Source organism: Pungitius pungitius, chromosome 7, assembly GCF_949316345.1.
Source record: "Pungitius pungitius chromosome 7, fPunPun2.1, whole genome shotgun sequence".
Lineage (NCBI taxonomy): Eukaryota > Metazoa > Chordata > Actinopteri > Perciformes > Gasterosteidae > Pungitius > Pungitius pungitius.
In genome coordinates this window covers 12,978,973-13,006,380 of record NC_084906.1, presented here as the reverse complement: position 1 = coordinate 13,006,380, position 27,408 = coordinate 12,978,973, and the positions used below count along the sequence as shown (strand labels likewise).

At 43.2% G+C, this 27,408-nt stretch overlaps 1 protein-coding gene across 17 annotated transcripts in view; it reads right to left on the bottom strand.

Annotated features, from left to right (window-relative positions):
- Positions 1–1,076: 1,076 nt before the first annotated feature.
- ptprsa (protein tyrosine phosphatase receptor type Sa) overlaps positions 1,077–27,408 on the bottom strand; it is a 116,180-nt gene continuing 89,848 nt past the window's right edge. For all 17 annotated transcript variants that reach the window (XM_037469614.2, XM_062563364.1, XM_062563362.1 and 14 more), the window contains 12 exons: positions 25,736–25,833; positions 23,073–23,196; positions 20,519–20,694; positions 18,901–19,020; positions 16,598–16,752; positions 15,434–15,719; positions 12,325–12,503; positions 11,852–11,978; positions 11,589–11,714; positions 8,274–8,428; positions 5,706–5,841; positions 1,077–5,439 (listed from right to left, as the gene is read on the bottom strand). In XM_037469614.2, the coding sequence (XP_037325511.2) occupies positions 5,371–5,439; positions 5,706–5,841; positions 8,274–8,428; positions 11,589–11,714; positions 11,852–11,978; positions 12,325–12,503; positions 15,434–15,719; positions 16,598–16,752; positions 18,901–19,020; positions 20,519–20,694; positions 23,073–23,196; positions 25,736–25,833 (1,751 nt within the window). In that variant the 3' untranslated portion in view covers positions 1,077–5,370. The remainder of the gene's footprint in view (positions 5,440–5,705; positions 5,842–8,273; positions 8,429–11,588; positions 11,715–11,851; positions 11,979–12,324; positions 12,504–15,433; positions 15,720–16,597; positions 16,753–18,900; positions 19,021–20,518; positions 20,695–23,072; positions 23,197–25,735; positions 25,834–27,408) is intronic.

Genomic DNA, 27,408 nt, shown 5'->3' with positions numbered 1-27,408 from the left:
TTAGAAAAGAATGGACTGAAACAGCTTTCTGAGCCAGACAATTAGTAACATCATCCTTGAAACAGGGTGTCATTTTTGCTTATATTAGCCTTTAATAAATGACATTCCTCTTTTGCGATTTAGCAGATTTGCTGTTTCAGGTGACAAAGAGCTCGTTGGCAACCCATCGGCAAATGATGCACGTGTGAATTGGATGGCGATGAACAGCGAGTAGTTAGGGGAGACGACTTGAAATATGGAGATATTCCAACAAACCACCACGAGATTCTCCAGCTTATTAAAGTGTGAGTACAGATATGGCACCAGTGAAATAATTACCGGGTAGATAATAGTGAGCATATTTCAAGAAATGCTGAAGATAAGTGCAAATTAATACCTGTGGTCTTCGAGTACCGAGAAATAAGTTACGCTCTAAGTACTCTTTGATTGTAATTAATAAGTAACAGTCATGTTTTCTCACACGTTTTCAAAGCGTTGTCTTAAATGAAGTGTTCACAGTCCAATGCACCTCAAGCATGCTTTTAAAAAAAAGGTTAACATAGCATAGGATAATTAATAAGAGAATATTGAAAGTGGTTCCCCCCCCCTTATTCCCTCACTTCCTTCCAGCCCTGTACACACCCAGCATTGTATGGATACAAACAGTATATCAACATTTGTTTTTTAGGATGTCATCTCAACTGTTTTTGGTACAATTATCTTTACAAATTATTTTTAATTTGCCAACTTTTTAATTTTAGGTCATGAAATACCCAAAGATGGACGTGAGAGAGCGCAAGTACCACCAGGTGAAGCTTTACCTCGACACCAACATTAGCCGTCTTGGTGAAATTAGTCAAGTTTGAAGAAGGGATTAGGGACCCGTTGGGATACGTTTGCAAAAAGGCTGGTGGGTAAATATAGAAGGAAGCTAATCAAGCCATCTATCAACAAAAGGAGGGCACCACCTGCGTGCTTCACCACTTGTCCTGTGAGATGCCGTAGCACGGGCTCAAGGTGCTCCCGCTGTGGAAGCATGTTTACATATTATACACAGAGTCATCCCGTCAACTCATAGCCAAAAATCACAGGTAAAATGTTTTTCAGACAACATTTCTTTAATACAAAGTCAACATATCTACATACACAGTGGCTTTGAACCAATTATTGTTCCAGTTTGAAGTAACAGTTTGAAAGTGATAGCACTTGGCCCTTATACAAAGGAAAAAACTAATTTGCTGAGATTGGCTTCATTTTTTGCCGGTATGTACTGTATACGCTCTATTCTTTTCGATGCAACTTTCTGTTAATGTTGTTTTTTGTTAGTCCCTCCAACTTTTCCCCCCAAATATTCTTCCACATATTCCATTAAATTGGGTGTCTGTTTTCAAAACATGAAGTCAAAAGAGTAACACGGTGCACAAGCTTCCAAAGACTTCCATGGTTTCAGTTTTGGCATTGGGGCCATTTTCACCAGTCTTTTTGAGTTCCAAAAGGCTTCAGTCCAGGATTTTCAGCTCATGGAGAAACATCTCAAGGGTTTCCCACTGTTCAGAAATGACATGCTGGAAATGTGAATTTGCAGCAGGTTTTTGGTTGTCTTGGTCTTCCGTTGGTTGCGTTGCACTGCTCTGTTTCATTGAGTCCTGATTTCTTTCTGCATCCCACGGCGAAACATGGCTGAACAAAAACACATGGCATGGTTCTATACAACGCTTAAAACTGCTCTGGGGAGAAAATCAATCAACACGGCATGTTGCAACTGAACCTTTTGCATAGCTGCATTTGTCCATGAGAAAATGATTTATTTGTGTAGTAAACCATGGCCTTTTAGGCAGGTGGACAGCAGGGGATTTACTGAGGCTTTGCAGAAAACCTTTATAAGGAATGGAACTCACCTCTGGGTGCTATTTTTTTTTTTCACATTACAAATATCTACCTTTGAAATCTCTATATTGTTCAAATTTGAGATTAGGAGGTCTAATTATTTCATTTTGATAGTGCCATGGTGCGAAAGACAACCTCTTTGTATTATCTCTTATATACCTTTGCTAATGCCAGGGCAAGGAAAGGTTCCTGTCCACATTGAGCATGAGGATGTGACAGGACCTTGAACTGATGGTTCATTAACAATTTAAATGGTTAGTGAGTGCACTACCTTCCCATCCTCTGCTAAATTATACCAGCAGATCTCTGATGCTGATTGCACGCCCTCATTGAGGCTATAGGTGTGAAAACAAGGGCTGGCTTGTTTCCCAGTTTAACTGCCAGCAGGGGAAATTAAAGGCAGAAAAAAAGCGAGTGGTAATTAAAGACCAGAGAGCAGGGCTGGAGAAAGAACATTTCAAAAGGAGCGAAAACAGGCTTTACAAACACCAGGAAGTCGTAATGAGCAGAACCTCGATGTGATTCTGATCCCACTCAATGTATGAGATTTTGAGGGTCAATTGATACAAATACATATAATCTATATATTTGTTTTATTTACAGGTATATTCTAGATCATAGTCCATATTTAACAAAATGAAAGAGCGCATTATGTCAGAAAATGATCAACAAAAGTAGAAAAAAGAGAAAAAACATGAGAGGATGTTCTTAAAAACGGTGAGGTTCATAGTCTGCACTAGTCATATAGGTACAGTATGTCAAGTAGGGCTGATTTAGCAAAAGAAAAAGTTCAGTTACATGTTTGATTGATTAAATATTCTGTAGACAAGTTCATAATTCCACAGTTGCTAAAAGAATCAAAATAATACTAATGTCTACAAGTTAATGATAATGAAGAATCTCAAAAAGGTTTAAAAATAGCGTCTCCTCATCGGCACAGGATCCACCCAGGGGTCGAAATGAAACATTGGTGAGTGAACCAGGCCAAGCACAGACGTCACCTCCACTTTTCTTCAAAGATTATAAACAATAAACACACAAACAAAAACAATCAATAAAACTGATATTTTTCAACATGAGAAGTGGGTGGTATAAAATAAAGATGAGGAGAAAAATGGCATTAATACTAAGTGTTTAGATATATCTTTATATTCTGCATTTAAATATATATGTATGTGTGAGTGTGCATATGTATATATATATATATATATATATATATATATATATGCACACATACACACAGACATGTTATACTTAAGATTTCTACAGTGAAAAAATAGAATGTCTTTCAACGTAATATGAACAAATAAGCATTTCTCTTTTCCTGCTAATTAAAAAAAAAGTGATACATCATCTGTTAAAAAACTAAACCAAAAACAAAATAAAAAGTCAACTATGTCCTTTAAAATAGGTCATCGTAATACAACAGTAATTTTTTTCATGATGTTACAATAACAATAAGGCTTTCTTGGAAATAAGGAAAGATTACACGCAGTTCTGTCCGTCGCTCTGGTTTTTGTGCCCACCGTTCAGAAACCTCCACAGAATCCGTACGTCCCAAAGCACTCATCTCAAAATGAATACTTGCTGAATTCAGAAACCTTTTTTTTTGTTGTATTTTTCTTTTTTTCATCAAACACGTATACATTGATGCGTCAAATCCAACTCGCTGTTGTTTTGGGGGGGAGAGGGGGTTGTTTCAAGTTTCTTTTTTTTTTCTTTCTCAGGGATGTGCAAGTACGTTGTACCGAAGAATTTCATTATCACACATGGCATTGAGATTCAACATGGCCTGTCACCCACAAAGACATCACCTATAAAACGGAGAAAAAAGCAAAGCAACTACTTTGTTCATCCACCTGTTACCAAACACACACACAGTGGAACTAAAGGCCAATTTGTTAACCCCATGAACGCACAGCTTTGTAAATGCAGGCGTCTGCTTCTCTCGAGCGTCTTACACAAGGAAATAGCAGACGATAGAGGGGCTGGAAAATAAAATAGTGGGAAAACACTGTTGGATCATGTTGTCATGTGGACGCGCTTTCGGTCCTCCCCGCCACGGCGCAATCGGTGTGCAGGGCGAGCATCTGTTGTTCGTCTTTTTCCTCTCCCGCAAGAGTCCACACTTACAGCACACACAAGATAAGCAGCATGTTTGGTTCTGACAGAAAGTTTGAAAAAAAAAACTGAAAAAAGGAGAATTCCTCGTAAGACAAAAAAGTTTGAAACGACGACGATGATGAGCGTTGGTCACTGTACACAAAGAAAGCCCAAACTCAGCGGCCATCTTTGTTTGGTTGTTCTGTTTGTTCCAAAGCTTCTTGCCCAACCGGGTTAATCTCTCGTTTAAAATAGTGGGTAACAACGCCAAAGCCCCATGATGCACCTGTTCCAAAGAGAGGAGTGATTGTAAAAAATCCTTGGATGCAGTTTCCATTTTCTCCATCCACAGGACGACCGTTGCATTGGTCAAGGTTCCCCCCCGGTCCCGCTGGCTAAATGGGACAGGAGCCTCCTGGGGAGGGGGGGTGGGGGGGCTTCTTACACACTGGCATCTCACCACCACTGTGGTCACTCGGCTTGGGATGATGATTTTACAGAAGTTCCCGATTCCAAAAAGAAATAAATGCGCTTAAGATATGTCTTGCTGCGTTCTCACCCACAGGCACTGACAGTTTATTCTCTAAGCGCGTCGGAGCATTGAGAACAGGCAGTCATGTGATGTGTATGTTGATTGTTGTTGGTGTTTTTCCACACGATTATGCCAATCATCAGTGGGTGTAAGAAAACTCAGAGTGTATTTGATGCTAGATGGTAGTGTTCTCGTGCTAGTTACATATCCACTGTTTTTTTTTTTGTTTTACCAGAGTTTGGGGGAAACAATTTGGGTTCACAGGCAACCACCATTTGGTCATTTGTCTGGGTATCACTCACAAAATGTGTTGATAGAAATAATTCAACCCCCTCAAACACCACGGCATATCAAAAAAACAAAAACGATAAAGTCACCCGGGCTTGGCTACATCCCCCCGCCTCCCGTTGATTTTTGCGGTTGCCTTCTTCTTCAGTCACCATTGCTCGTTAAGGTTGTATCACAAAGATATAGTTGAGAAGATAAATGTCCACGAATGTTTACAATGTTCTCCACATTGTTACACTTGAGGTAAGGTAAGCAGTCTGGATTGATACCTGCCCTATGGATCGAGCCAGAGCGCCTGGTTCCACTCCTGATGGGGGGGTTTTCTTTTCTTGATGATGAGCAATTTTCCTCCCTTCCTTACAAAGGGCCTCAAGTCGAATTGGAATCATTTTCAATTGGTTGGTTGGGCGTCTTCTTCTGAAAATCTACAATGGGATCCTATTTGGTAAGTCTGAATTGGGGTGGTGTTATTGTCCTCTTCTGTCGTCGTTTAAAATTTCAAAGTTTCTATGGCTCAGGAGACTGGTGTAGGGGGAGGGCGGGGGGGGGTCGACAGGATTCTGGCAGGAAAAAATGGCTTTTTACGTTGCATAGTGATCAAAGCTTCCTAAGTACTCCAGGGCTGCATGGTAGCAGAATTGGTACTCATCCTGTAGGGAAAAAACACAAACGTGTGAGAAATGATTAATTCCATCCATGTTCTAATTTCCATTATGGATTTGTGTCCGAGTCGAGGTGGAGGCCTTGTCACTTTCATGGAAATAGAGCGGACGGACGTGTGCTCAGACAGATAGAAAACAAGACAACATTGCACAGGGTGCAGTGGTTGTTCAGCGTACTACATTAAACTATAAATCCCCCCCCCAAAAAAAGTGTATGTGTGTGTGTTTTTTTTTTCTTCTGTCCAACCACTGACCTCAGTTTGGACCATTGCTGGCCTCTGTGTCCGGAGCATCTTCACCGTCTGGAAGATATCAACCACGCCTTCATAGCGCATTCGCTCCAGGACGATGCTGAGGGTGATGAAGACTCCGGTCCTGCCCACACCAGCACTGGAAACACATGACAACAATGAAGATGAATAAGGATGTAATATCTTTTCTCTAGTCTCACACTTTGTATGTTTCGAACACTGTAACTCAATCCAACCAAGACCTGCAAAATATTCTTTAAATAGCTATAGGGTTATAGTCGGAAAGAGGTGCACGACTGCAGCTCCAACTGCCTTAAAGAGCTAAACGTTTGAAAATTCCAACGGCCAGATACCCCGAGGCGGGGGAAACACAACCATGGTGACGGCAAGGGCGCCATCTGCGTGCGTGAATCCACTCCGACATCAAGCAGAACACAAAAAGAGCCCTCAAGGACACATGGACGCACTTCAAATCCGCCACACAAACCGAAGCAAGCAAACATTTTGTTTTTATTAGGCCCCTCCCATGTGCTGAGAAACCAAGCCTCTCCACAAATACTGCGTCTTAACTCGGATCCTGAAATACTTGAGGGCTGCCTCTCTAAGCTGCTTTAGTGTGAAATAACTTCACCAATGGAACAATAATTGATATGACAACAGATTTACTCGGGCTTCTTTCAACCTCCAAAGTCATTTTGTAGAGTGAGCATATGTCTACTATAGCTATAGCTGCCGGCTTTCTGTCTGCGTGTCGACGTATATGTTTTTCGGGAGAAAAAGCTAGACAAAAGATATTTAGAACTTATATTTTCTATCTATGAATTGATATGGAACACAAGGTGTACTGAGCCATTTCATGCAAAACACACGACCAACCCCCCCCCCCCCCCCCCCCCCCCATGCCGCAGTATCTCTCAGCACACCCAAAGCCTCTTCCTGGGAGTCAGTCACAGCTTGTCACATGGACTCTTAAACTCACTCAGAGCTCATCTCTTTCTCTCTCAGAGAAAGATCAACTCTCCAAATCTGAAGGCTCACCGAGCCGTCGCAGACTGAGAGGATTTGGTGTCCCCATTCACAGGAAGTAATCAGGCAATTAATGACAAAAAGCATGTGGGTCTATTAGATAGTGGCTGAGGAGGGGGAAAGGGGAGAGAGAAGAAAAGAGGGTAGGAGTGGAGGGAGAGCAGGGCCAGGGGGAGCCGATGGACGGGTGGAGAGCAAAAGAGAGAGAGAGAGAAGATTAAGAAATAAACACAGGGGTGACGGTCGGGGAAGGCCGTTGACAGAAGACAAAAGACTACGAAAAAAAAAAAAGGGAAGCATAAGCTCTGCTCTCGGAGATGAAAAGCCCGAATGAGGAAACGGATGATAGGAAGGAGCAGGAGGAGGCTATGTGACAAAACAAAGAAACGTGAGGCTTAATTATTATACATTTTTTTCACATTATTCCAAAATCAGATACCGGTCTGTAGACAGTGAGACTACTTCTGATCATACGGTTTGGAAAAAAATCAAGCTGGGTTCACTGAGATGTGTCATGGATGCCTTAAATATGCATTTGACAGCTGATTACGACATAGTCACGGGGCCCCTCGCGGACCAGTTTAATATTCGCATCGATTCCTCCTTTGCTCTCTCCCTCTACAATAACTCTTAGGACTCATAGAAGGGGGGAATAACTCAGTCTTATTGGAGCATCCCTGACACATCCCACAAGTCCCAAGGGGCCATTTCACTGGTGGTGACATCATTGCTTTTTAATACAGGGGAGCTGATGTCATGTTTCGTGATTTCATGGCACCTTTAAGATATATAAAGGCAGAGAAAGGGGACACCTAATCTGTTACTAAAGTAAACCACGTTTATCAGACATCAAGGAAATGAATCCATATGTAAACGCCTTGGTTAACACGTTCCCATTCAGGACAATAACATATTTCTGAATGCAAAACCATGAAAACACATGTATAATAGATCGCACAATGGTACAAAGGTTTCTCTTTTCTGTGCTACTCTTGCACAGCATATAAAAACAAGCTTTTTAAAGATGTCCATTGTCTGGCAAGAAAAGGCAACAACTAATTCCTACAAAGCCCGCTCAAGGTCTGTCGATGAATGAGAAGAAGCCAAGGCCTTCTTACTGAATCCAGCTTGTAAAGATAATGCTGAAGGTTACCTTGGAAGCTGCACCCAGAGTGATAAAAATGCATCACGGGCTAATCATAAAAAACCAATCCGTGTGGCTGTATCATTTCATGTGCCTCCTCTTTTTGCAAATGCTGAGGAACATCACTGCCTTATCAATTATGGAGGACACGGGCCTGTGGAAGTGGAGAGGTAGTGAACGGCGCTGGCCAAAGAGGTGGGAGTGTATCTGCTCGACTGTTAGAGCTGCAACGCTGCAAAAACAATGACTTATTTATTAAGAATTTACGTAACCTTAACCGTACCTAAAACAAGTTGCAGAGCCGAGAAAATATGGCGTATTTAAAAAAAAACATCATGCATGCTATTAAACAAAAGTGCATTAGAGAAATTACAGTGCCACGTGAAAGTGAGACCGGTTACCTGCAGTGGACAGAAATCGGTCCATCCTGCCCGAACTGCTCCTTTGTTTTATGAACCTGGCCGATGAAGTCGATAAACCCCTCCCCGGATTTGGGCACACCTTGCTCTGGCCAATCAGTGAACTGGAACTGCCTTACTGTCCTTGACTGGCCATCCTGCAAAAACAGAAGAAATCAAGGTGAGGCCAGACGAAGGCAACGGCTACATGAAAAGAAGGCTCAGAGAGGCTCTACGTTCAAGTTTTTATTTTTAATACATTTTCTGAATTAAAAAGGTAAGTAATATGACATTAACGAAAGCTCTACTGTTTGAGTGTAATATTAACAACAGTATACACGGCACAGGGAGATAAAAATACAAAGATACACACACCTCACCACACAGAGACAGTGTGTCCTCTACTCCCCCACCGACCCAATCTGTATTTTCTCCCATCGTGTAGCGGGAGCATGTGTGTGCTTGTGTGTGTGTGTGTGTGTGTGCCATGAGTAGGTCTTAGTTAAAGCTAATCAATAGTGTATTCGCCATGACAACCGTTTTCAGCCGGACACCATGTTGAATAGGACAATCCTGCGTTGCAATCAATAGAGAGCGACCGGATGAAGGGTGAAGAAGCAAGAACGGAGGAGAACGTAGCAGGAGGTGCGATTGGATTATGAAACTTGAAAACAAAAACCTTGACAAGCTGACAAGCCCGCTAGCCGAAATGTCAATTTCAACAATTTAATCTTATATTGATTTCTTATAATCTTGTGATGTTGGTGCACTTGGGTTAATTTCCAATACAAACAAAACATTTAAAATGTATTTCTACAATAAGGTGGCAGTTGGCAGAGAAAGGAATTGATCTTATTTATTTTGAGAGTTGATTATCAAGTCAGAGAAGAACCTGTCAATACGTGTCCTTGTAAAAAAAAAAAAGAAAAAAGAAAAAAAAAAGGTTTTCAAAGTTGTCTCAAAGAGACACACATTTCTATTGAGCATGAGCAATCAAAGCACCTGTGAGTTGTGCATATCGGATGTTTCTCACTTCTCTGCAACTGTCAGGATCTATAATTCTCACACGTTTGTTCACACTTCAAAGGTACAATGTGAGTAAAGCTTATTGAGTAAGTAAATAGGGATCTATTTTTTCATTTATTTTGCTGCCATCAGAATGTGTTGAATGATAGAATTTAAAATTAGGTTAAGATGGATTTTGTCTAAATTGTGTTGTAGAATCAATGTAACATGCAAGAATGTGAACAGAATGAAACAGGTAAAACTTTGCAATGGAAACAGGATGATGTGCCCATTTCCTGCATGTGTCTAAGCAGCTTGATAATAAACACAAATTACATTCATGCACAGAGGCAGTGAATCGGTAAATAGACCGAGAGTTAACAATCAATGTGTATCTTAATTGGTACAACCTTAGAATAGGTGGAAGCTTGTCAGTGCGGAAGGAGCGAACCGCAGGATTCTCCTCACGCGGCTTTTAATACTAAACCGGACAAGGAGCACTTGTCAATTATCGTATTTTACCAAATGAACACCATATTAAAAAATCCTTTACTGAGATTATAAATCAATGTCCTAGATGTACAATTGCCCTTGTTTTTGTATCACATAAAGAACGTTAGTGGGCTGCACTTTGCAAGGGTGTCAAAAAACGGCATACGTCAAAATGAGATAATACTTAGTCACCGTGGATGTTGTCATGGTTGCCGCACTGCATTCTTATTCACTCATTCATTCTATTTTTCTGCCATGAGCTAACCCTCCCCCTAGCATGCTTAATGCAGATGGAAAATCTGCAGCTAAAACATCTCAAAGGATCTACATAATCTGTCTATTGAATATTTGTGCTCCGAATGCAAAGTGCTGATGACCCATGTGGCAGAATGCACTGCCTTACTATCTCAGCTGTATTCTTGTACATTTATTGCACTTGACAAATTCATTGATTTGGATTCCGGTAAGCTAAGCTCCATATTCTGACTCTCTTTGTACGGCATCTCATGTCATCTTTGACGCATCGCATGTTGCCTCGCCTTTTGTTTTTCATCTCAAAAAACATTTTGCCTCAGCGGTTGGATTAAAAGTGAAAGAAGGGCAAAGACAACGGCACAATAAACCAAGCACGCCAAAGAAAGAGGGGAGAAAAAAAAAAAAACAGAGGGAAATTTAACACACAACCTGAGGGCCCACGCGGCGTGTCAAATTGTGTGATTAAATACGTGACTGGCTCGCTAGATGTGAGTGTTGAGGCATAGAGTCTACGCTATTACTGCGCAGAGGCATGCAATGTACATGCAAACACACACACACACACACGCACGCGCATGCATAACACAAAACGTTTAAAAAAAGGGCAACACACAGCTTTCTTCTTTCATACTTCTATTTACCATATCTCTCATAACATCCTTCCTTATGTGATTCTTAACTCAGATGATAAGCCTTGACCGTCATTTGGCTGTTTAAATGAATTAGCACCCTTTAAGAATCCACCGTAGAACAATGGACAGTGCATGAGACACAATGTTTGCATGTGTGGTGTTCATGGGGTGTGTGCTGTATGAATTTGTTTTAAGAATAGAAAGAAAGTAAGCCTCTGTATTTCTGTGTGTGTGTGTGTGTGTGTGTGTGTGTGTGTGTGTGGGAACGAGGTAATGGCGTACCAGCTTAAACAGAATTAATGTCTAATATCTTACACTCTGTGTAGAGTTTTTTTGTGTGTATGTATGTGTGTGTGTGTGAGGCTATATAATGTATTCACTTTTTTGACTGCTAACTAGCTGCCACGGCACCTGGGAAATGATTGGATACGTCAGCCCGTTTGACAACGAGAGGAAGCTGTATTTCCGTTCCGCTACCTCAAAATGTCCTTACTAATTGGGCCCAATAAAGAAATACTGAGGTAAACGGAAAAAAATGGATTAAAAGGAAGTATGCAGTAAACACAGTCATGGTTTGGTTATGTCCTCTTTAATATGCGATTTAAGTTACCTTCAACGTGATATCGTTTGGATATTGTTTTGTGTCAAAACCCATACAGAGGAAAATTAGAATATCATAACCAGTCATAGCCATTAGAGGAAAATAACACTTCATGTAACCTACATTTCCTGGAAGGCCAACCTGTGTATTCTCAGGATTCTGTATTGGACTGCTTTGTGCTCTGAGCCTACTGAGAAAGCAGTGAACATGTGTAACTCCCCAACTTACCAAAACCAAATGCTTGACTCTGTTTGTTAAAACCTGTCTATAACTTTGTTGGTCTAATTGTGTCACTTCATCGACCCACAGCCAACACTCGGAGCCATGTCTTACCCTGGCGTCTGTGACCTTGAACTCACGGAGGATGTACTGGGGCATGTTGTACTCCGCCATGGGATCGACCACAAAGTACTGGTACCGGGCAGAGCGCTCAGCCGGCCAGTATTGGTGACACTTTTCCTGTTGGAGACAACGGTTAGACCAACCCTGAATTTATGTTGCCATGATTTCTTTTTATTCTTTTTACTCTTTTGAAACATGTCATAAATAACAATAACATGGTCAAATCTTTGTGGCCATGTGTGTTGCTGTCTCACCCGTCCCATCTCTCTAAGTTTGGTCAACATGACAACGATGGTAGAGTTGTTCTCCCAGAGCATTCTCCAGAAGTCTTCTGTGGTCTCTGCCAGAGGGCCCTGCGTGGCGATGTAAGCCTTCTGTTGCCTGCATATGGTAAAATCATTCACGTTCAGCTTGCATTATCCACACCACTCGTGCAATTTCTCGGAATTACATTAACACTTGATGAATTCTTAAAAAAGACAGAGACAGCTTTTGACATGTGATGGTGAATGCAACAAAGGAAATGCTAATCAATCTTCCTTTCGCATCTAAATAATATTCTCATTTCCCTACTTGTACCTTCTCCTCACAAATGCCTCCTTTAGCTGAGGTTCTAAGAGAGGAGGATGTTACATTTATTTCTTGAATTATTAAAGATGTTTCCAGGCAATCAGCTCACACAGCCCCCCTGCTGCCACATTTCCTGCCATGTCTCCCCTCCTCCTACCTGTATCCATCGATGAAGCTGGAATTGATGTAGTCGGATCCTTCCAGGCCTCTGATTGGCTGCAGGCAGACGCGCGTGGTCTCGTAGGGCATGATGTTGACCAGCCGATTCTTGAACTTGTTGCAGGGAAGGTTGGCGCTGATGAAGCGTGACGTGTGGGCTTTGGAGTTGGCCAAACGCTGGAGGGGAAAGATGGTGGTATAAATCCACAAAAATATAGTCAGGTAAAAAAATGCAGGAGGAAAATAAACATGACACAGTGAGTGTATGGAGGAGGAAGAAATGAAAAGAAGATGAAAAGAAAAGTAGAGTGGTGGTGGGGGGGTACAAAGAGGGAACGCATTTGAAAAAGCCACCGTCAGTACAAAGCGGAAGGAATAATGGGTAAAGGAGGGGAGACGGGGAGATGTGGAGGGAGGGGGGGGGGGCAGATGCGAGACAGATAAAGAGAGGAGTATATCAATGACAGAAGTTTGAAAGCAAACCCAATCTAATCTGCTTTGCTGATGATGACACAGCTTCAAAGAGACGTTGTTTACCAAGAACATATTCATCGGAAAGCAATTTAGAAACTTTATCCCCTCTGGCACCTTGTGGGGTTCTGCAGGGTCAGACGCAACAACAGAAAATATGCCACACAGACCGACTAACAAGCCTCTGGATCTGGTTGGTACAAAAAAACTTGTCTAAAAGTGGGTCACCAGTGCCATTGATAATGGCAGTGTGGAATGAGTGCATGAAACGGAGACTGGCAACGTGTAGCTGGCAGAAACATACACTTGATGAAAAGGCAAAGCTATACTGCCACATCATCAGCGTCGGAGGGACCTCGGTGGGTGTTTTTTCCCCCTTCTCCTTCCCCCCATTACGCCGTTGTTCTCTCTATCCCTCTAAACCTCGGTGTCAGTGGCAACTTGGAGTCCATCCAACCATCTCCACCTCCCTTCATCTGCGCCCCCCCCCCCCCCCTCTTTGATCTGTGTTTCACAAAGGCACCTGGAAAGGCTTGAGGTGGCCTGGCAGCGCTAAAAAGAGGCTCCGGGCCACGCGGCACAAAACATGGCGCTGGGCACGGAGATGAACCTGGCAACCTGTCATCCACCAGGGCAGAGGAGCTCTTTGCTAGACGCCAGTTCCTTTCACGTCAACAGGACAGCGCATCTTTTCACTTGCACGTTTAGGGAGAGGATGGTGCTGTAAGCCACAACGTAGGGTTTTACAGTGATTGGGATTACCCTAATCCTAACCTGCCCTACCAGCGAATCCAAACTCTCAATCTCAAATCTTCCTTTAGTGTTGTAATTTGTGTATTACTCTTGCGTGTGCGAGCGTCTTCTGTGCATAAACCCCCCCTCCCCCCCGAGCATGCTTCAGAGAGCACTCGTCTGACTACTCCACCAGAAGTCCCTCTTTCTCAGGTTCATTCTACCCCGCTGAACCCCTGGGAATCCCAAACAGTCGCAGCTTAACGCCGCGCGACAGCGTTTCCCACCTGGGAGCGAGGACGCTCTCCCACCCGTCCCTGCAGTGCCGCAGCCCGTCCGATCGCCTCCGCAGTTAGCGTCGAGTCGTCCCTTTGTTCGCCAGCCAAAGCGTTCCTCCCCTCCACTTGGCCCCCTGTCATCCACCTCCATTTGTCATCATCAAGTATTAATTACTCAGCTCCCCCACCGCTCTTCACGCACACCTCTCTTCTCTTTCCTGACTACAGTGTAGTAACGTTATTAATCCCCGGGCGGCCCCGGACGCCGGCTCAGCATTATCCTTCGTTACAGATGGCGATGGAGATTTCATCACCGTTGGGCGCCACGGAGTTTAAAAAAAAAGGTCGAAACACACCAGCACTATTATTGTGTCTTGGCAGGGGGGGCCGTGTTGGAGAATGGCGTTGGGAAGATGATGGATGGTTTGAGAGTGATTGTGTTAAATTCAAGGTCAGCAGATACTGACTGCAGCGCTGAAACAAAGGTGACTTGTAAGTTGACCATTGTGAAGATTGTCAATGGAGATCAATGTAAGACGGTACCTGTCTGGTTATCCTCATCTACTGCTTTGTCATGACTTTCTCTAAAGAAGGGTACTTTCTTTTGTTCGGAAAGCGAGACTCAAACTCATGCTGCTTCAAGGTAATATCCATTGTCTTATGCCTACAAGATCGAACCCAGTTTATTTGCGTAATTTTTTAATCCACCAAAATAAAAATTGGTCCACCCAGTGAAATGGTTGAACTTTACAATGTTCAGGCTTTGAGAATAATAATTCAAATAGTATGTATAAAAGCGATTCATCAAGTGAGGTTTTCTTATTCTTCTAAAAAGAATATTCAGTATATACTGAAAAAAAGGTATTATTCTTACCTGTGTTCTCAACTGAGTCCAGTCTGCTTTAATTATGTCTCTACTATGACACTGAAAAGCCTCTCGTCTAATTCAAACTCAATTTATCTGAGGTAAAAGGATTGGCTAAAAACCGCATCTTCACACGATTGAAATACTCCTCTCTCCCAGGTACCAATCACCTACTGTCATAATCCATTTCATGTTTTCCCTGCTCTCTCTTTTGTATTAATTCTTTTACAAGAAAACAGTGATTCTATTCAAGAACCAATAGATTCTTTGTTGAAGTATCAAAATGCAAAGAAATGTATCATGTGCATATAATTGATTAAGCACATAAATCAAAATAATTAAGCAGTCGCAAAATAATAATGGAGAGCAACAAATTCGAAAGGCAAAGAAATTGGATTTGCATCCGAAATAAACGTGTCAGCCACATTTAAAAGATTTATAGTTGCTTAAGACAAAGTGACAGAACTCACTAAATATCAGTTTCCTTTTATGATCAAGTCCAGGGAGAGAAATGCTATTTTGGAGGTAACGGTCCACCGTGGTTTGCTATTTCTGATATGATTTGCCGGTTGTTTTGTAGCTCTCTCGGCCTCAGGTCAGCTCTATCCGTTGGGTGAGTTCTTGCACTGACATTAGCCATTTTAATTGTTTCCTGTTTGTGTCAAAAACCCAGAATAGAGTCACCTGTGAAAACTAGTTCAGCCTCTGTCAGACTCCGGTAAAAGATGTGAAGTTAAAGTGAAACCCTACGTGACCATTACCTTGAACTCCAGCTCCATCCCGGTGACGTGCTCGCCGCTCTCCACCTGGGCCAGCTTTTGGATGTAGGAGTAGAGGCTCCGGGCGGCCACCTCCGTGTTGCCGCAGGCCACCGCCTCCAACAGCGCGTCGTGAATAAAGCTGTACTGGTCCTCCGTCTGCACCATGTAGTTCCGCTGCGAGCGCATCAGCGTCACGTGGCCGTATATATCCACCGTCTTCTCGTGCTTGATGCGCTCGAGCATGGCGTCGATGACGATGAAGCAACCCGTCCTGCCGACACCCGCACTTCAGGAGAAGAAAGAGAAGTCTGGTTTAATAGAAATAGAATATCTCCCTTGCTCTTATTTCTAAGGTCTTGTACTATGAGAATAATGTGTGAGTGACTCAAGCTTATTCAAACTGCTAAAAATTGGTTAAAAATAATTAAAAGATTGTGCATGTCCAGTAATGCTTAATTATGTGGAAAAGATTATAAGGAATGCAAAGTTCGGGAGTGAAGACACAAGCGAACATGAAAGATGAAACAAGTGGACAGTGATGGAGACTGAGAGGGGCAAGCTGTCAAATTTCCGTTCTATTGTCTAGCGCTTTGGACGTTTCTTCTTATCTTGACAAAAAGGAAGGTTTCAATTTGAATAAGCCATAAGAGAAATATTGCTTGTAACAGTGAGGAACGGCTAAGGAGCAAAGGAAGAAAGCAAGAAAGACGGAAAGGGATTACTGTGAGGCTTTTTAGAGGGAGGGAACCAAGAGACAGAGGTGGAGAGAATAAAAGCAAGGAAAAAAGGCATGCCTTAAAAAGGAAGATGATGTGACCAATGGAAGGAGGAAATAATGGGGATCTTGTGTTTGTATAATATGTTTTATGTAATGTATAATAGCAGTCACTCAGGAACTCTGCCATTTTATTCAACAATAGAAATACACACACACACACACACACACACACACACACACACACACACACACACACACACACACACACACACACACACACACACACACACACACACACACACACACACACACACACACACACACACACACACTGTCCCACTTGGGAACATCAATTCCACCTCCATAAAAATCTAACACTGGATCTTTGAGCAACAAAAAAAAACAGCATTTCAACCACAACTGACAGCAAAAAAGTTGCCACCGACCTGCAGTGGGCGATGATGGGTCCTGCGTCAGGCGGGTTGCACGTCTTCACCCTGCGGAGGAAGGCCAGGAAGGGTGTCGGATACTCCGGTACTCCGTGGTCAGGCCACGCCGTGAACTGGAACTGACGAACCTCCCGCTTCTCACTAGAGCCGTTCTGGAGGGAGGAGAAAGGTGGGGTTGGATACAGAATATCCAAATGGCTCCAGGTGGGTGTAGTCACGCGAGTATAGTCATTTAACGTATTAGTAAATGACTAAAGCTTCCCTTTTCTTCATTTGATAAAAGTGATGTGCATGCCGATTAAAGCTCGACCTGGGCCTGTGCTTCATGTTTGGAATCAATGAAAAAAGGTGTGACAATGTCGAAACGAAATATCATGTTTTAATATATAAAAAAAAACACACTGACAACAGCTAATATTGTAAAGCCATGTCTAAAGGGGGAGGAGTTCTACAACCTTGAAATCTGTATTTTGGTGCAGTAGGAGGGACTTTTTTCCTTTTTGGGAAACACTTCCACACATAAAGTTCTGATGAAGTCATCCTAACATAATAATAGGTACAATAAGTTCGACACTCAACAGTACAGATATTACTGTATATTTCTCTGCTCTCACATTGCTGCTGCTCATAACATCTACAGATACATGCGGCAAAGACCCATCTTACACAGTCGGCTGTCAGCTCCCTCCTCAAACTCAACGCATCAAAGAAACACGCTGGGATCCAGAGGAAGTGTTTTTGAGAGGCATGAGAAGAGAGAGAGAATTCTCCTGTGCATGTTACCGTCCTCTCCTCTCGTTGCTCTCAGAACATCTCTCAATGGAGGAACTTGCTTTTCAATGCAGTGTTTCTGCTTCCCAGTCAGAGGGATTTTTTTTTTGTCCTCGCTGAATAAATGAATAAATGAGCGTTGGTAATTAAAAGCAAACTGACCTAAATCTGATTTCCCTTTATTTTCTTTTGGACATTCCCCGTTTCTGTATTTTACGCAGGGTGCATGAATGTGGTTGGTACATGTTCTAATGGAAAACATATTCTTTATTCAGGGTCCATCAATAGACACAGTTTGGAATCACTGCAGGACATGTATTCATATGAATAGGTACCACAGTGGCTGCTTTATAAATGCACTCTGTGTGTGTGTGTGTGTGTGTGTGTGAGAGTGAGAGTGTGTTTGGGTGTACTGCCGGCTTCTGCTCCCTTATACTTCACACAAATTCAACACAGCATTTTTTTTTCTCAGGGATATAAAGTGAAAACAGCTCAGTGAGAAATCACTGAAAGTGCTGCAGCTATAACGGGGAGGGAAACGATAGATAGAAAAACAATCCCATCGGTAGGTTGGATGGGGCTGAGAGCAGCAGAATGTAAATGCCTCTGAATGTCAACCAGCGAGCTTTAAAGCACCGCGGCTGCTGATGTGTTGCTATCTTTACCATCGCTGGTTTGTCCTGGTGATCATCGCTCCACTGGCGGTTCTACAAAGCCACACGTCAGCTGTGACGTCTGTGAGGCGCCTGTGTGGCGTGCTACCTGCTGGAGTGCAACGTGTTGTAACCCTTCGGAAGGTGGATCCTCCCTTTTTTTTCATCCTGTGGTGTGTATCTGGGTTTGGCATCATATTTATAATTAAGTTGATCAAAGGTTTGAAAATACGCAAATTTAGACTGTGTGTGTCCCTTGCTGTATGTACATTTGAGATTGCGTGTGCAAATACTCCGTTCTAAGAATGTCCTCGTCTGTGTGAAGACTCTGCCGGTTCCGTATTTAAATCTGTGTGTGTATGTGTGGATATATTAGCATACGAGCAGTTTGCCAATCATGTATATTGAGTTTTCTCTCCTGCTCACTTTACGTAAGTGCTCCAATTTGGCAGACGCACATAAATGGATGATCTATTGAGGAGCAGGAGCACTGAACAAGATAAAAGGGGTGGACTTGGAAGGACAATGCGGACAAAGGGTTCTATATGTATACTCCTTTACATCCAATGGAAAGACAGCACACGGTTCATGCAGCCATTTCTCTTGCCCATGCAACCATTGCGTCATTTTTAATTAGTGTCCCATTAATCAACTCCCCTGTATGTTGGACAGGCATCAAATAACGATATTTTTATTCACCCTATCCAGCTTGATACTAAATATAATGTCTGCATATTGTATTTGCTTAGGCAGCGTCCACAGAGTTCTCCTCGTGCAATTTCTGGCTTGTTACAGTATTACCTCAACAGAGCAAAGAGAACACAGAGGTGACGCGCGTACCGTGTGTGTGGGAGGAAGAGCAATAAATCATCCTACCTTGTGCAAGGAGAAGGTGCGGACGCAGAAAGTGGCCAATTCTATGGTGTCCAACAACGTCACTTGCGTCATGCCATAGGTTTCTGTGCCACGACTGGGCCAATATTGGTCACACTTAATCTGGGAGAAAGAGAGAGAGACACACATCGATGTCACATTCGGTCAAATGTTGACGTGAAAGGAGGAGTGAAGAAAAATGTAAACCTTGATGTCTCCGACATAATAACATGTCATTAAGCAGCTTTACGCTGTGTTTGCAGAAACACGCTCCATTTCTAATCTAATCTAATAACACGTGTGTCCAGACTGACACACCAACTCCATCCTCGTAGCGTAAGTTCACCATCAATTCTGTGTCTTTCTCTACATATTGGAGCTGAAAAGTAAACAAGTCGTGCAAAAAACACCAGAATGTGTGAATTTAAAGCTCAAAATCAGAGTAAGATATTTATTTTAATATCAACACTCTTATTCTTCTAAATACTTTTGATCAGATCCATTATGGACGTTTCACTTTTTTCATTTAGTACTTCTACAGTTTATTTAAAAAAACAACAACTACAAAACCAGCTTCTCCCATCCATCCTCTGTCATCTCACTTAATAAAATCCATTCAATATGGGCCGTGACGTGCGGGCGGCCCTCAGATGAGATGTGACAGCTAGTGAGGGAGATGAGTAGCTCTCCAGGTTTCTCTATACCATTTTTTTCTCAAGCTGACACTGAAGTTCCACGGCCCGCTAATCCTGATCACGTCTGACAGGAGTGGAACGCACATGCCAGAAGGGAGGATCGGAAAACAATTGAAAAGGGAAAGAAGGAGGGAAAATGAGTGGAGACACCTGGGGTGACTGAGCCTGATGTTAACAATACGATACCGTAACAACTACGGTTTGAGTCGACTGGATGGAACATCACAGTTGGCTTTTTGACATTTAGAAATGCCCATTCCTTGACAGCAAAGAGTATAAACTTTATTGATCCATTTAATGTATTTCTTTTATTCCATTTTCTAGTAGCGACCACCTGTATTATTATCTTAAAATTTTAACAAATTCCTACAATGAATCGTTGTCGTCATTGTTGGAGTTAGTTAGCTGACAACAAGTGTTTATATCATAAGATGGTTGTGAAAGTTAATGGTCAAGTACACTAAAAACTGTGTGGTACTCGGTTGCATGTTGGGGAACATTTTGCTTTAGCTTCTTGCGATGTGCACTCGGAGCACAAACACCTACTGAGCTTTCAGTAGTGTAGTGAACAAGCAACAGCGTGTTGTTTCCACTGCAAAACAAGGAGAAGTGAAGCAAAGCAGCAGATTGTTTCAGTGGATAAGAAGTCTGCCTTATCAGATGGGGAAGGGTAGACCATCTTTGAGTTAAGTCCATTTCATCACCCCCCTCCCCCATCCTCCCCCCTGCTGCTTTCATCAACCCTTTCAAATGTCTACTCTTCTCTGAAGGTAATCCATCTCAGCAAAATGAAGTCTGATAACTTATCAATGGTGTTCAAATAGTGAACTGGGCACTATTTTATTTTAAGTGTTTTTAGAAGGCAAGAAAATGATGCACCCGCCTCGTTGTGTGTGTGTGTGTGTGTGTGTGTTGAGTGGACTAACCCGAGACTTCTCCTCCAGCCTGGTCATCATGACCACGGTTGCTGCTCTCTGTTCCCACACCATCCTCCAGAAGTCTCCGAACGTCTCTGGTAATGGACCCTGGGTGGCGATGTAGGCATTCTGCTTCCTGTAGCCATCGATGTAGTTGGCGTTGATGTAGTCGCTCCCTGTGATTCCTAGATCGAGACCACAGAATATTTAAAGGAAACACTTTTCTTCTTTCATCCACATTCTTCTCTCTTCTATCATTAAACTTTACCCAATGATCACACTTCTGGTGCCATCTTTCTCAATAATTGCCAGATTTCACATATAACAACTCTGTGTCCCAATCAATGATGGTGTTAAGACTCTAGACTTAAAAAAAGAAAAGTAAAGTAAATTGCTTATGTAATTAGTTCTCACACCTCTTAAAGTTGAAACAAGTGAAAATTGTCTGTGATCATTGTCCAGAGAGCAAGAAGTGTCTCGTAATGTCAGCTTTTTGTAATTTTTCTGCCAAATAATAGTTAGTGCTTGTTATGAAAACTCAATTTCAAGACATAATACAAGATTAAATGAGATGTTAAAAACAGTCTCACAAGCTTTCTTCCCCTTTGTTACGGAGGAGCTGAAGGAAACCTTCGCCATTGTTCCATAAGAATGGATCCGAACAACTGCCTCAGTCACAACTCCCTTCGTTGCTTTTCCGTCCTCTTTTGTTCTGCCTTGGTTTCTGTAGATATGTCGTAACGGCCTTCATCTGATTTGCCCAGGACAACAAATGGGTTGCGCTTGTAGATGGAGGATAGCGTGGAGGAACAACAGCCAGGAGGTAGAACCAGCCACCATCCCTCTCAGCCCGCCACCGCGCTTTGCTGCACACCAGTCCACTAAATCTAGCCCTGAGGAACGCCTCCACATTGTGGGCCAGACAAATGTGTTCTGGAAACACAATGACAAGGATGGTGTGAGCAGCAGTGCTGAGCTCTGCTGAGAAACCCTCCTTCCACTGACTGCGTGGAACTATCCAAGCGTTCCGCGGCGTCTTTTAATGTGTCGCTGAGCGGTAGTGGAAAACGATTTAGAGCTTAAACGCGGCGTTAAGTGCGAGGTTTCATCAGGATGGCTCATGATTGCAAGTATCAAAGTTTTATGCAAGGCAAAACTGGAAAACGGAATCAGGGTTGGCGGTGGTGTAGTTATCCTGAAACTCAAAACTGTGCCATCATTTGAGGCAGCGTCTCTAATCTCTACGATTAGAGTTTGTCAAACACTAAGCATCTGACAGCTACTAGACAGAACATCACCCATCTTCATATCACCAACTTCTACAACACCTGTCAGTGGAAAAGAGACCCCGGCACATCCGTGTTGGAGAGTCGCATCGCTTTGACTGACGTCTCCTCACTCAAGCAACAAACAATGAAACACTTGACTGGGCTAATTTAAGAGAGGAGACGCAGTGTGGACAACAACCAGGGTGGAGAGGAGGAGTAAGATGGAGAAGGAGCATGGAGAGAGAGAGAGAGAGAGGGCAAAGACAAAAAACAACAACAGAAGAATGGTAATAAGCAAAAAAAGAAAGAAAGAAAGGCAAATGTCATTAAAACGGATGCCGCGTGGCCCAATCTGAATGTGGTGCCCAGGCTTTAGTCATAGCTAAGTGAACAGAGAAGAGCGGCGTGCATGAATTGTTCTACTGCTGCGACTAATGGCAAAATCACTGCAGTGTAAAATAGAAATTTCAGACTTGATTAATTTATGTATTTATGGACGAGGCATTTTCTTTTCCCTGGGATAATTCTGTTATGCATGTTGTCGCACCCTCAAATTGGCCCGACTATTGCGAGATGTCGAAAAAATCTAGTCGGAGCGGTTTGGTTCGCACACAAAAGAAGCGGGAGTTCTGTGGAGTGCGGGGAGTGCGGCGCCCACTCCGGAGCTCTTCTGGTGACGCAACGGCAGGAGAACGTCGGCGGTGAAGGGTGACTACCTCTGACAACGTCCCTTGAGATTTGGGAGTCAGGGGGGAAGAGTGTCTCTGGCTGAGGGACTCTCAGTAGTGCGTCTGATGGCGGTTAGAGGGAAGTCGTGAGAGCGGGTCGGATCGGATGAGACAACTGGGACGGGTGAAAAACGTCCCGGTGCTTGGTCCGGGGGATGAGCTGATACAAGTCCTCCCGTAACCTCGCGAAAGAAAGAGGATTCCGTGGAAGGCTGAGAGGCTCGAAACTAATTTAAATATTCAATTATGTTTTACACACATTTGATTCCATTTTTCTTTACCTTACTGCATTGCCTCAACACAGTTCTTGTAAATTAACCCCCCATTGAGTGGATGTATTCTTCTCATTTTAATTAAGGACTCAATTGTATTTAATGTGTTCTATTCTGCAAGGCTCCGCACTGTTCTGGTTTGGTCTTCGCTGTCTCGTCCCATCCGGGCCCATCCAGAATACAATTCCTAATTACTCAAACAGACTCTGTAATTAGGAGGATTTCCCAAAAGAGCCGCAATGAGCTGATCTCATCTGTGAGGTGATGTAGGCGTGTGAGGATGAGCGAGCCTTACCCTCAATGGGAGCCAGGATGACGCGGGAGTGGTCGTAGGCAATGACGTTGGCGTAGCGATTTTTGGGCTTGTTCACCTCCAGGTTGGAATGTTCCCAGGTGAACTGCTGGCCTGGATCGATGGACTGATGGGGGGCCGGAGGGGGGGGGGGGACAAGTAAAACATGCAGACACCAAGAAGAAATCAGAAGAGCCTTGGGATGAGCCGAGCAATAACAATATGACCTGAATGTTATCAGAGGAAGGATGGGGGGGGGGGGAGGGGGTGAGGGGGGAGATCCAGAGGGTGATTTCTCTTTTCAAAGGAAAAAAAAAACATGGCATCATGGAAATCTGCTCACTGCCTTGTTTGAATACTCACAGCAGCTGCACACGGCACTCCATCAATATCATTAATGTGGCCGGCGCAAAATGACAAACAACGCTATTGATGAAGGTGGCGGCTTTCTCCCTCGAGGAGGGGGCTTGGAGCGAGGGCCCGTACTCGGGGGAAAAGAGACGCCTATTTACAACGCAAGAATTACGGATGGATATTCTGTTCCCTGGTCGGGATAATTAAGTATTCCATTACGATTCGATGTTTGCTCATAGGCGTCTGGCGCCCTGTTGGTGGGTGGACGGGGGAATGAAGATTATTTGCTGTTCGGGCTTCAGCATATTGGAAGGGGGAGAGGTGGGGGGGGGGGGGGGGGACTGCAGAGAGAGAGACAGACTCTGAATGAAGTCCAATTGAAAACCTGATCTAACAATTTCCATGCAATCTTTACAGCGATCACAGCTCTGTTTGAGCCTCGCTCCGTCCGTTTCTTTCTTTCTTTCTTCCTCCTCTTCATCCCCGTTTCCCTTATCTGCATCTCTCCATCTTCTAAGTCTTTCGCTTTTTGGGCAGATTTCTTTTTCCTCTCTTATCTCTGTCCCCATCTCCCGTCTCCTCGCACATTTGAACACTCCCTCTCGAGCAGCCACCCTCCAGCTATTTTATTTTTATTTTTTAATTACCTGAAGGCTGACTCTGTGTATGTGTCTGTGTGTGCTTATATAAAGAATTGGGGTCGCTTCCCTTGAAACGGCGCTCGGTTGAAAAATTGAAAACCCAATCTGTGCACTTAAAAAGTGAATGTTTAGGAAGGATGTACGTATGGCAAATGTCCATACACACATTCTGAAACAAGTACATATCCTCCCTTTTAAATGAGGAATGATACATCGAGCGGGGAGGCTTTGCAGGACATGGCTGCCTCCAGAAGAAAGATAACAAGCTCCGTAGCTCGAGTATCTTCAGGTAAAACTGTGGCGGCCGCTTGTGTGTCAGATTATCTCCTCCTCATCTGCTCTCTCCAGCTGACTCGCCCTGCTCTCTCTGTTTCTCTCTGTCTCTCTCTCTCTGCCTCTCACTGAATCCTCATCATTAACCAAGCCTCCCCACCTCATCTCTCTACCCTCTCCGCTCCATTTTTCCTCCTTCCTCACATCCCGCTTGGCTAAAAACCAATCAGTCAAAGCCCCGTAGAGCTGTGCTTGGCAGGCCAGGGCGCCCGGACGAGCAGCCATTCATCAAGAAAATAACAAAATTAAAATTACACTTCTCTATTTAATTTGGTCATTTATTTTTCCTGGGGGGTGGTTTTGTGAAGGGGGCAAAGGGACGGAAAGAGTGAAAAAGACAGAGTAGGAGAAGAGCTGAACGGGGTGGGGTGGGGGGAGGGGTGGGGGGGGATGTTCTCTCAAAGCCAAGTAATTAGAAGTTGTAGAAACGCGTCAACTTTGGCATCACGTCTCTCGTCTCTCTTCCCAGCGAATGGAACAAGCTTGTCCACTTGGAACATAGCCCGGCTGTGGATTTATGAATAATAGATACCCAAGAAATACTGGCCCGCTATGAGAAGTCATTATCCACCCACATCCCGCGGCAGAGGCATGATGACGGCCATCTATGCTTGTGTACCTGCCTCCTACCTTAGCCTGGCACGCAGCGCGGTGATTTAGGGATGGAGGGAAGGGGATATTGCTTGTATGCAAACGAGAGCTGATTCAGCACTCCTGATTTCTAATCAACTCCGGTGTCATTTATAACCGCAGCGATCTGAGAGCGCAGACAGCTCAGCTACCCCTTCTATACACACACACACACACAAAGAAACGGACTACGGTAAGGCCTGATTGACACCGTGCTCTCCCCAAAAAACACATTAGTCCTGCGTACACTAGTCTCTATTTTGGAAGAAAGAACTTTGCTTGGTTCATTGGTGTGTGTGTGGGAGAGAAAAATATTTCAAGATTTGTTAAATGCAATTTCACCAGTATTTCAATGTTTCTATATTTTTCTGAATTGATTGCAGCTGCTCTATTCATCAAGTAGGGACACACATCTTTGAATATTTTACTCAAAAATTATAATTGTCTTGTTTTGCCACGAAGAGGCTGCAAGTGTATCTGAATAAATATGTGAGAAAAAAATATATTTTTAATAATTGCTCATGCACCAGCAGCTGTAACATTGTCGACAAACACACACACACACACACACACACACACACACAAAAGAAACGTCTCCCCGGAGGAATGAAGGGACTGTTGTTTGTTTCCTTGTTTCATGAAAACACAATCAGACAGGATTCAGTAATTTGAAGAAACTGTGACATTTGAACGTGTCGGGCCGCTCACCTCATACTCCTGGGAGAGCTTAAGGTTGTCGTTGGCCTTGAGAAGCTCCGTGTGTTCAGCCAGCTCTGATATAGGGATGGGAGGATGATTCATCATGCCTTTGTCAAAGGATTGAGGGAGAATTTCCACACATGGGAAGACAGGAGAGAAAGTCCGTTAGTAAAGCACAACACGAGTTGAGAACTCCATAATCCCCAAAACTCCAGATTTCTTTTTTGGTGAAAATGTGTTGCTTACAAAACAATGGAAGTTGGGTTTTAGTGGTGGGGAAGCATGTGCAAAACATGGTGAATGTCACACGCAGCGGACAGTGTGACACTGACGGGGTGATGTTATAAGCACTTAATTGGAACAGGCCAGAGCTAAATGAACGCTGGGTTTGTCCAGTAGGGCTGATTATTTCCTGAAGCTGGAAGTATACGCTAACACTCACCAAGGGACCAATAAGATCAATAAGACCGATTTTGCGGAGGCATCGATCATTTTTTTATAGCTTTTGGAATGAGTTAAAACATAAATAATAATAAAAAGGTTTTGATGCTGAAATCACAGAAAAGAATCACAACAGCCCTTTTTTAGACTCTGAATGAATAGAAAGTTTATGTTGACAAATTTCCTTTTATTCCTTACTGGAGATAATAAGAGTAAGAAGAATTCTATACTCAATCACTTTGTTCTGGAAATGTGATTTTACGCAGATCTAACAAATCCAAGTATTTTTCATATTAATATTAATAATTGAAAACTATAAATTATTATTTTCAACATTTATACTTTTTGCTTTTGCTTTTTGTCCCACAGGGATACTGTGCAGCTTTATCTTGTCATGCCCTTGTTCTGCCGTGTTGTTCGTTGGCAATGTTACCTCTTTATGAAGCTAGTTATTAAAGAACGGAGCCCTGACCTGGGGGCTCAAGAGGGGGCGGGAGGGGGGGCGGGGATAAGGAGGTTTAGGCGTGTGAGTGATGTTGAGTGACACAGTGAGTGCTCCATTCCAACCAGCCAGTGCAAAGCAAGCAAGCTGCTGTTTCTACTGGTTCCTCTTCCAAAAAAAAGAAAAAAGAATAGAATACAGTGAAAATTGGCTTTAAGATAAACACCCTGTTCTTTCCAAAACCAAACACCTGCGTGCCCTCTAGCTTCTCCTTTCCAATGGGTGGGAAAATTGTGATTTCCTTTTTTTCTTCTTCTGCTCGCTCCAATATCCACTACATATTGTGTCGCTGATGCTATAATATTATCAGCACTGCTGTGCACTCCAGTCACTAATCCATTTAGGACCATAATGCTGAAGCCATGTAATGGAATATGGAGCAGCCATAGATTGTGGCTGTGTCCCCGTGTGCAGCCCGGCTGCACTTAAGGCAATGGTATTTTTAGTAAGAGTTCTCTGCTTGTAGCGAATGACGAGGTCAAAAGTCGACAACATGTTAAAAGCCCTTCGCACAAAAAAGTTACAGAGGCTTAATTGGGCGTGCAAATCGGCGTAATCACATTAAGCGTCCTTAATTTCCCTTTCCCGGCAATGCTTACTATCCCCTCCAATGTCAAGGGGGGGTCACTGATGTTTGGGCTGCTTTTGTTACGCGTAACAGAGGGAGCTTTACACTCTGCGCCGACAGTCTTCATTAGTAATGGTAATTCATTTTACACTGACAGAACAATGCAGCAGC